We start from the raw sequence: 10,510 nt of genomic DNA on the forward strand, positions 1-10,510 counted from the left end.
GCCGCTGGAAACCTAACGCCGTGAAGCCCAGGTGGCCGGGAGGGAAGCTCCTTATCGTGGTGTCCCCAGGCTCTTCTCTTCTTTACTCTCAGGGCAAAACTGGAGACCCGGGTCTACCAGGACCAGAGGGAGCCCGCGGCCTGCCTGTAAGTGCCCGTGTGTGTGTGCGTGCGTGCTGTGTGTGTGTGCGCGCTGTGTGTGTGTATGTGTGTGTGCATGCGTGCACGTGCATGCTTGTTGTCCATAGTACAATGCAGCCTCAGCCGCCCGGCTCCTGTGCTGAGCCCGCCCACTCTGGATTTCCAGAAGTACCTCTCTTCCAAGGCCCTGGTGCTCCTACGTAATAAATTCAGTTCTTTCATGTATGCATGGCTGTAGGATTTATTTTCCAGATGACAACCATTGTTGCCATGTTGTTCTAAGTTTTCTTTGTTCTTAACCTGTTTACGATCATTTTAATGGGATTTCTCTGGATGATAGAACCTAAAAAGGAGTCTTAATTTTGAACACTTTCCATGGCTAAAGGTTTTTTCCCCAATTACAAAAGTAACCCATTCTCCTTGTGTGACAATGACAATGATGGTACTAATACAAAAAGAATAAGGAAAGTAATGTTTTAGAGAGTAAGATAGAGTTACTTGTAATTCTACGACACAGAGGTAAAGCTGTGTTCACATTTTTGTACATTCTTTCCAGATCTTGGGGATGTAGGTATGAATTCTGTATGAATTCTGACTTTTATTTTTTAAGTATGAATTCTGACGTTTATATTTACATATCAATCTATATCTAGCTGTCAAGCTATTATACATGTAAACATACATAGATAATTTTTCTATAAAAATTAACTCTGTATTTGGGGGTTATTTTTTTTTGGCTAAATGTTTCACTTCTTCATAATTTCAAAATTGTTTACACAATTCCATAAATTTATTTTTAGGAAAAAAACATTATTTTTAATAAAATTCCTAAAATCCAATTATCTGGCAAGAAGTAAGAGATCAAAATGCTACTTCTATTTCCTTAATGTGTTTTTCTGTTAAAATCAATAACTCACCTGGCTAGTATTCAATAAGAAGGAACTGGAACACAAAAAGCAATTTCCTTTTTCCTAAATCTCCTTGCTTTTCACCTGATTGTCCTTTAGGAGAACAAAATCTAAGGATGGGGAATATTACTTCCTATGGTGGAATTAAAACACAGAGTTAGTGTTGGCTTTTTTTTTTAAAGGTGGTTCCTGGCTTATTGGAGGAGAAGGTCTTCCTTTTAGCCAAGGGGATCCATTTGCTGGGACCCGTGTTGGGGCAAGACGCATTTCTCAGTTGAGACTTGCAAGGAATCCTACCTCAGTGCAGGCACAGGGGTTAGAGACCCACATTCTCTGGCTGGCACAGCATAAGTCAGAGAGCAAGGCTTTGAAGAACCACACGGCCTCTAAGATGGACAAATGTGGGTTCAGCTTTCACCTTGTCACTTACTAACTTTCATCAGGAGACCTCTCTGGACTTTTGTGTCTTCTTCTATGAAATGGAGATCAGAATATCTCCCAGTTTTGTAGGGTGGTTGTGAGCATGTAATGAAGCGTGTGAAATTCCCAGCCACGTGCCTGGCCCCGCGGTGAGGCTCCCTCCATTGATTTTTGTCCATAATTATATGGGAAGAGAGCGTACCAGGGGCCCCAGCTCTGGGATGGCTGGATTTGGGATTCTAGTGTCTTTGAGGAAGATGCTGGGGCCCAGGAAGGCCCTGACCCTCTCCAGGGAAAGAGAACTGGCCTGTGTTGAACAGCAGAGAACACTTGTTTATCTCTTAGGCGGTGCCGGCAGCAACTCGGCCAAAGTGAGTTCTGTCGCCATTTTACAGATGTGGAAACTGAGTCCCACTGAAGAGAAGTAGAGTAGCCGAGACCCCCGGCTCCCAAGTGGTTCTATTCCATGGTTCTATTCCAGACCTGATTCCAAAGTCAGCCTTAAGGGTCCATGAAGCCCCTTTCCATAGATTAATTCTGCAAAGCTATCTATGCCTGGCAGGTGCTTTCAGTCTTCTCATTTTGTAGGTGATGTTAGGACTCCCGAGGGCTGAGCTGACTTCTCCGAGGTACAGTGGTTGATCTGAGCCAGCTTCCTTTTTGTCCTCTGCCTCAGTCACTGACGCTTCCTGGCTGGTCACCGAGTGACAGCCCGGCTCTGGTGGCGGCACCTCGTCTAATCCTCACCACAACCCCACAGACAGGGGTCACCTGCCCAGGGATAGCCGAGGCCCCTGAGGCTCAGAGGGGGAGCCACGTGGCCAGCGGCTTAGCAGGGATGTGAAACCCACCTGGCCAGGCTCCTGGCCCCTGCGTCCCCTGTGTCCCCTGCATCTCCTGGAGCCTGAGAGCTTGCACCTGTCCCCACACCACCTGCTGCTCTGGAAGCCTTCCCCAGAGCCCCCTCTCCCAGAGGCAGGTGAGGTCACACATTCTTACCACCCAAATCTGGAGAAGCAGGGTAAAGAACATGTTCCCAGGGTAACAGCCACCACATCGGAGAGGCCGCTAGGTGGTCTCTCTTTTCGGACGGCCAGGCCCTGTGGTGGCCTTCTCCCCAGCCGGGTCTTCATTCGCTTTTTGGAACCAGGAGGTAAAATCAGGGGATAAGGTGAGAGGAGAGCATGGTGGGGTCAGCCAGGAGACATTGGCCTTGGCTCTCGATGGCCTGGTTTGGCCACAAACTGCTGCCTCCCAGAGCTGAGGGTGACAGTGGGGAGGGCGTGCTCTGCGGTCAGACAGACCTGGGCTTGGGTCATGGCTCTCCCGCTTCTACCTGTGACGGACAGGCCTGAGCCTGCTGCTTCTTATGTAAAACGGGGGAAAGACGAGCCATCTCCCAGGCCTGCCGTTACACTGCAGTGACAGGATGTGGCAGGGGCTCCACGGGGAGGGATTTCCTCCCTCTTCTCCTCTGCTACCGTCTGAGCTGCGTGCACGGGCTCTGCTCACACAGGTCCGTCGCTCTGTGCCAGCCGCCGGCTGGGGACCGGCTGGCCGGGGGCACTGAGTGCTGCAGGGGCTCAGAGCGGTGCTCTGGCCAGGATGCCCAGTGACAAAGGTACGAGGAGGGCCTCGGAGAGTGAGCGCGTGAGGTCTGAGGGAGATGGGGCTGGAGACAGGAGGCTGGTAGGGAGGAGGCCTCCAGCCAGGAGGAGTGTCCCGATGAGGAAGGGATCCGCCGGGAAGAGAGGACATGTGTGCACGGGCCTGGAGCAGGAAGGGAGTGCCTAGTGTGCAGCCTGCAGAGGACACAGAGCCTGGGACGTGGCACGGTGAGGTGGCCAGGTGGGCAGGCGCCCCTCAGGCGGGGACCGTGCCACCTGGGTGTCAGCAGGTAGGGAAAGCGCCCCGAGACCAGAGCTGGTGAGACGTCAACCCAGCGGTCAGAAGAGTGTGCAGAGCAGGGACAGCGGGAGGGCCTCGGGTCTGGGCAGACCTGGATCTGAATCAGATTATTTTCTGATCCTGGGACTTTGGGCAGGTGTTTTCTCTCTCGAGCCTCGGCGTCCTCACACGTGTAATGGGGTTGTTACACAACGGGCTGGTCTGGCTGTTAGAAATGATGGTGTCAGCCCTGCTAACGGCTTCCGCTTTGCTCGTAGGGCTTGACGCTCTGTAGCGGTGCATCAGGTGATCTCTGTGCAGGGAGAGCCCAGCGCTGTGGCCCAGGACAAGGCTGTTGGGGGGGTGCTGGCCACAGCTGCAGGAATGAGGGAGGTGCCCTGAGACCCACCTGTAGAGTGAAGGCAGGGAAACACCTACTCCAGGGGCCAGGCACTGGGGGTGCAAGCCAGACGGGGGAACATCAGGACGATGATGCTCAGGAGGACATGGGGCGACACCCTGACTCGCTGGAGCATTTGTAGGAACCAGCCTTGCAGCTCTAGCCATGGTGCAGAGTCACCCCGTCACCCAGCATCAAGGGCCTAGCCTCTGCCTGGGGTCTAGAATGTGAGGCGTCAGGTGAACCACGGTGAGAGGGGGCACACCTGTCACCCTGTCACCCCAGGTGCCTGCCCCCTCTTGCCTGTTCAGCCTGCCCTTTGGTGGACTAACTCCTCTTTCTTCCAGGGCTTCAAGGGACACACAGGCGACTCTGGTGCACCGGGCCCCCGGGTAAGTGGACGTCTAGCCTTGGCGGCCGGCCCAGGTGGACGTGAGCTGGTGCTTCTAGACTGAGTGCTCCTGGCCCCGCAGGCCAGCACGGCAGCTGGTCGCCCGAGAGAGGACAGCGGGCATCGTGGGAAGTGCCATGCCCAGTCTTGGTCTGGTTTTTCTAAACGTTCCTTCTGGGGGCCAGACATTGAGGTACAACCGATGGGACCAAATCAGCCCGGAATCAGGAGGCCTCTGTGGGTTGTGCTGCCCGCAAGCCATGCAGGGGGCCCAGGGCTAACGTTCTTCCCTCTCCTTCGGATGCCCCAAACAGAAGGAACCTGGAAGGCTGGTCAGACCCCCAGCCGTGCTCCGTTTAGGGACGGGAAAGCCGAGGTGTCCAATGGGTCAGCCACTGAAGAGGCAGAATTCCCCGCCGGTGTGCCTGGCCCTTGGGCTCGGTTTTGCCTGTGGCTTAAAGAGGCACAGTGGGGTCCAGGCCCTTGCAGCTGGCCGTGTGGGCACTGCAGACCCTGGCTTCGGCCAGGACTCAGTGGGGCTCTTTCTGGTGGGCTGTGCTTCTGGGTCTTTCCGCCGCCCAGGTGCACGGAGACCAGGCGCTGGCATTCTGCATTCTCTTCCCTAACGTGGGTATTTTGTTTCCACTTCCCCCTTCTAGGGAGAGCCTGGTGCCATGGGGCCCCCTGGCCGGGAAGGGTCGCCAGGAAAAGATGTGAGTGTGGGTGTCCTGTGGGGCCCGGCTGGGCCTGTGGAAGGGGTAGAGAGAGTGGAAAGTGTGCATCCCTGAGGGCTCTGGAGGTTGGTGCCTGTGGAGGCTTGCATAGGCAGGTGCTCGGAACTGTCCAGTGATGTCTCTCACCTGCCGGCCCCTGGGGTCCTCCTTGGAGTCCTGAGGAGGCCCTGGGGTCTGGGTTTCCAGCCTCAACAGTTGGGGCCTGTGCCGCCCCGTAGCTAAGGAGGCTTTGCTGAATCGATCTTTCGTGCCTGTTAGTATCAGTTGTGGCATTTTGGGTCCGGCCTCACATGGGCTTGAATTTCAGTATCTCCCAGATTATCTCTCCAGCCCGGCTGCTCCGCAGTCTAATGAACCCACCATCATGGCCACCACTAACATGTGCTGTGTGGCATTTAAATTTTTTTTTAATGTTTATTTATTTTTTAGAGAGACAGAGTGCGAACGGGGAAGGGGCAGAGAGAGAGGGAGGCACAGAATCCAAAGCAGGCTCCAGACTCTGAGCTGCCAGCACAGAGCCCGACGTGGGGCTCGAACTCATGAACCTCAAGATCATGACCTGAGCCAAAGTCGGACACTCAGCCAACTGAGCCACCCAGGCGCCCTTCTCATGGACTTTTTGATCTTGGGATCAGGGCAGGGCAAGATATCTTTTACCCTAGTCCTACAGATAGAAAACCTGAGACCCAGAGAGGTCCAGGGACTGACTGGTGGTCGCACAGGCTGCCTGGGTGGGATCTGTCAGCTCTGCGTGCCCCTGGGGGACCAGACCTCATATGTGACACATGTGGGAGGTCTGACATGTGTGGCTGCAACTTGGCCTCCTGGGAGTGGTTATTTGCTCAGGAGCATGGGCACAGGGTCCATGTCCAAGGGGTCCAAGAGGTCCAAGGGGGTCTCATGCCCACCCTTTATATCCGTCAGGATCTGCATTTAAATCCTGGGGAAGTGCACCCCGCCCATGGCTCTTGATGCGCATTGTCTTCTTGACTGACCTGTTCCATGAGATCATAGAGCTAGAAGGGCCTTAGAGGACCAGCCAGGCTCCCGTGTTTCTCCTCAGGAGCAGAACTGGCTTTACAAAGCCAGTCTAGTGTGAGCAGCACCCTGTCGTGCAGCTAAAAGCAGAACAGCTGCATTGACCCCGGGCGGGGCCCTCTCCCAAGCCCTGACCCCGGAGGCACCTCTCAAGGCCAAAGAGCAGCTTGAAAATCCATTCCCTCTCAGTACAACTTATAGCCAGTTGCATGGAAGGAGCTCCCCAGGCAGGAGTGTGGCTGAGCTTAGCTCCCCTGGCAGGTCAGGGAGCAGCTGGGACGGGAGCCTAGGACGCCAGACCAGGGGGCAAGTGCTTTCTCCCTCCTTCTCAACTGTAGGACTCTCTTCGTTTTAGAGCTCCATTTTCTAGAGTGTTTGAGTCTGCTCGGTAGGGAGCATGGCCGAGCTTCTGTGTTTTCATTCATAACATGGCAGAGAATGACAGCCACGCCACGAGGCTGCTTGGAAGACCAGGTGGTGGATCACCACCATGTTGCACCCTGGAGGGCACTGTGTGCACGGGCAGCGTTTTTCCTACTGTGGCAGCAGAGGCAGGAGTGAGTTCAGTCACCGTCCAGTGAGTCAGGGACAGACGTCCAAGATGGCTTCTCTTCAATGGCTGCCTCCCTTAGTTCAAAATGGCGCTAGCAGAAATCGCTGTGGGATCGGGTGGACGGTGTCTGAGCAAGTAAATAAATAAGCCAGGTTCACGCATTTACTCATCTACATTCAATGAGTTCGTCCGTGCTTGGAATCACTGGAGATTGGTGATGAAGGGTCTGAACAGCTAAGTTGGGTCTCTTGGGGAACGTGATGAAGTTTGGTCCACATTTGAAACTGTGCCTCCATTATCTGCATGCATCCACTTTGTGATAACGTGACCCCTCTCTGTTCCAGGGTGACACTGGACCCACAGGGCCACAGGGTCCCCCAGGACTAAGGGGCCCACCGGTGAGTGTTACTCTCCTCAATGTTTGCCTGTTAGCCGAGTGACATTTGGTTGGCTCATCCTGGTACAGCCCTGTGTGTTGTTTAAAATTGACAGTATTATAGGGGTGCCTGGGTGGCTCAGTTGGTTAAGTGTCTGACGTCAGCTCAGGTCATGATCTCATGGTTTGTGAGTTCGAGCCCTGTGTCAGGCTCTGTACTGACATCTTGGAGCCTGGAACCTGCTTTGGATTCTGTGTCTTGCTCTCTCTCTCTGCCCCTCCCCTGCTCATGCTCTGTCTGGCTCTCTCTCTCAGGAGATGAATAAATGTTAAAAACAAATGGCAGTATATCCTAGAATTTGGAAATAGCTACTGCCCTAAGCCCCACTAGTGCCCTACTACATGTACCCTAGGCTATTTTCGGGGACCTCCTGGCATGGCAGGGCCCTGTAGGACTTCCCTTAGGTCATTCTAGTGTGTGATGCATGATCTGTGTATTAGTTTTCTGGGGCTGTCGTAGCAAAGAACCACAAATTCAGTGGCTTCAACAACAAATTTATTGCCTCACAATTCTGGAGGCTAGATGTCCAAGAAATTTCCTGTCTTACTATTCCAGAAGCTAGAAGTCTAAGATCAAGATGTGGACAGGCTTGGTTGCTTCTGAGGGCTGTGAGGAAGAATCTGGTCTGTTCCCCTCACTTAGCTTCTGGAGATTTCCTGGCAAGCTCTGTTGTTCCTTGGCTTGTACAACATGACCCTGATCTCTGCCTCCGTCTTCACATGGCATTGTCCCTGCAGGCATGTCTTGATGTCCAAATGTGCCCCTTTTCTAAGAACACTAGTGGTGTTGGGTTGAGACCCACCCTGCTCCAGCATGACCTCATCAAACTAATTACATCTGCAGTGACTTTGTTTCCAAATAAGGTCCTGTGCAGAAATGGCACAGTTGTGACCCATGCTAATGATAGAAGGAATCATATAGAATCCAAATTAAAAGAAGATTCTCTTTTCACCCCACCTCTACTAGACTCCAGAGGGAACCACTGATAATAGCATTTTGTGTTTATTTTAAAATGTCTGTGCACCTATAAGCATGTAGATATAATGCACATCTGTTACACGACACTTTATCTTTGCAGTTTGCTTCTTTGCATGGTGTATGTGTGCGTGTGTAAATTTTGGATGAGTATGGAGTAGATGAGTGAATAGCCTGTAGCATAGGTATATGTGGGCTTCCTGGGTCCTGGTTACACAGCTGGTAAGAGCTGTAGACAAGACTTAAACCCAAGACTTTCTGACACCAAATCCAATGCTCTGCACCTACCACGGCCATGGCCATGTTCTTTGTCCTCAGAATCCTACCGGACGCACCTGGGACAGGTCTTAGGCATTTGAATGCCACATCTTTTTGGAACTCACCAAGGGGCTCCTCTTTCTTGCCTGGTGGGGCCACAGTGATTCACATCCCCCTTTCTGCACTAAGTCTGGAGCCCGGGGGATGCAAAGTGGCCGGGCGCCTCCCACGCCCAGTCCTGGATCCCCTGCATCTGAGGAAGGGCATGAAGGACAGCTGTCAGACCAGGATGCAGGCAGCTCAGTGAGCCCTACTATTCTAGGTGTTTCAGCAGTGGGACACATGTCCCCTGTGTGCAGTGATGGATACATCATGTGCTGGGGGACTGGCCACAGGGCGACACCAATGCTCAGGAGCAGGGCATTTGGTGCTTTGGGGATTTCCATCCCAGCCCTGGCTTCATATTTTCAGATCACTGTCTGACCGTGTTCTTCTCCTCTTTCTGGAACATGGCATTTGCTCATCCAACAACATGCACTGGGTTAGGGAGCTGAGCTGTCCACCCCCCGCCCACCATTGGTGGTGTCAACCTGCAGATCCTGGGGGCATCAGCACCATCCCTATATGCAGGGACCAGGAGGCTGACACCCGGCAGGTCTCCTCACCAGGGACACTTAGTCCCTAGGGCTTGGGATGCCCAGCCCCTTTACTCTTTATGTCTGCATACAGACCAGAAACAGATACTCAGTACAGCTGTGGTGTTAAACTTTCGTATGGGATGAGGAGAAAATGTCTGAATAGGCCACGGGGCAGGAATGTAAGGGCAGGAAGATGGAGAAACCCTGCTCTGGAGCCCCAGGCACCCGCTGGGGCCCCTTCGGGCCATCCTGAAGCTTCCACACCCAAGCTCTGGAGTTAAGCTTGCATCTTGTTTTACAGACTGGTTGAGTCCATAGAAGGATCACCCCCCAACCCCTCTGGTCCTGCTTCTTTATCTGTAAAGTGAAGGGAAGTTGTGAGATCCAGTAGTTAAATTAGTGAAGTTCTGGAACAGTGTCCAGCCCTCGGAACGTTCCCAGCACTGGCCCCCTCCAGGGTCTCCTGGCACAAAGTGGCGTTCTGTACATCCTTGATGAATGCCAGTGTGTTGAGGGGCATGGAAGAGGGAAAGGAAAGCAGCGTGTGGGGAAGAGCAAGTACTCTGGGACAGGTGTGGGGAGGGGAGATGCTGGCAGCAGGCCCTGGGGGAGGATGCCAAGGGCCTCACACCCACATGCAGGAGATGGGCCTTGGCCTGGAAGCCCCGAGGTCCCCAGAGGTGGCTTTGTGTTTTTCTAATGTGCCACCATCAGTGCTGAGTGGCCATCACAGGGACTCTGTAACCAACAATAAACCACTAGAGTTTGCCAAATACTTAGTTGAACGCATTAGAGGAGGTCCTAGGTTATCCCTCTGATAACCTCTTTCTCACTCAACTGGAATCGATCGGCCTTCCCGAGTGAAGAGAAGATTCCTCGCAACCTCAGCAGGTTCATACAACCTTGAACCAGACACGGAGTGGTTATGGAGAGCTTCCAGGAAATACTGGCAGTCCCAGTGTTGGGGACACGTGGGAATTTACCTATTCGCTCTCTGGAATCCTACGAGGCCGGGGCTCTGACCGTCCCTGCTCCCAGATGAGAAACACAGGCAGAGAGGTCAAGTCACTCGCAATAGATCACACAGCAGGGAAATAGCAGAGCCAGGATTTGGACTCAGGCAGTCTGATTCAAGAGACTGCAGCTGAAGATCTACCTGGGCCTGTGTATGCCACATTTCCTTCTCAGAAAGATCACCCTGGTGGGAGGTGCGCAGAACAGGAGTTTGGAGCATAGAGGAGGGGCTGTGGTTTCCAAGACAAGTGGGGCATGAGGAGTGGCCTACAGCCCAGGAGGGAGCCAGGTCCCAGCCCCTCCCGGCCCCCAGCGCCCTGACAGGTGACAGGTGGCTGCCCGAGCTGCCCCTCCTGAGTACATCCGCCTGTGTTGGCACCGAGGATAACGTGTCTTGGCCCTTATCCTCTCTGCAAACCAGAGGGAGGAGGAGGAGAGAGATAATTACCATAGGGATGAGCCAAAGCACATATTTTTAGAAAAACACAGATGGGCTGGTGGGTGGGCGGAGGGAGGTGCCGGGAGGAGCCGCCACATCACATTCCCTGGAGGGGTCCTGTGCGGATCCTGGGCTTTCTCTGTGTCTCGGCTTCCTCATCTGTGATACAGGGATAAAGATATCCACCCTTCAGGCTTCCTGGAAGGATCATGTGAGCTGTGCCACATGAATCATCCGTGGTCACATGGGCACTTCTTAGGCATAAGATGTGAACCCTA

At 53.4% G+C, this 10,510-nt stretch overlaps 1 protein-coding gene across 1 annotated transcript in view; it reads left to right on the top strand.

The window, feature by feature from the left end:
- The window catches only part of COL22A1 (collagen type XXII alpha 1 chain), a 232,479-nt gene that overhangs the window by 201,655 nt on the left and 20,314 nt on the right, over window positions 1–10,510 (top strand). Inside the window, exons 39-42 of the mRNA XM_030304529.1 lie at window positions 93–146; window positions 4,103–4,147; window positions 4,806–4,859; window positions 6,816–6,869. Coding sequence (XP_030160389.1) covers window positions 93–146; window positions 4,103–4,147; window positions 4,806–4,859; window positions 6,816–6,869 — 207 coding nt within the window. The remainder of the gene's footprint in view (window positions 1–92; window positions 147–4,102; window positions 4,148–4,805; window positions 4,860–6,815; window positions 6,870–10,510) is intronic.

This window comes from Lynx canadensis, chromosome F2 (genome assembly GCF_007474595.2).
Source record: "Lynx canadensis isolate LIC74 chromosome F2, mLynCan4.pri.v2, whole genome shotgun sequence".
Lineage (NCBI taxonomy): Eukaryota > Metazoa > Chordata > Mammalia > Carnivora > Felidae > Lynx > Lynx canadensis.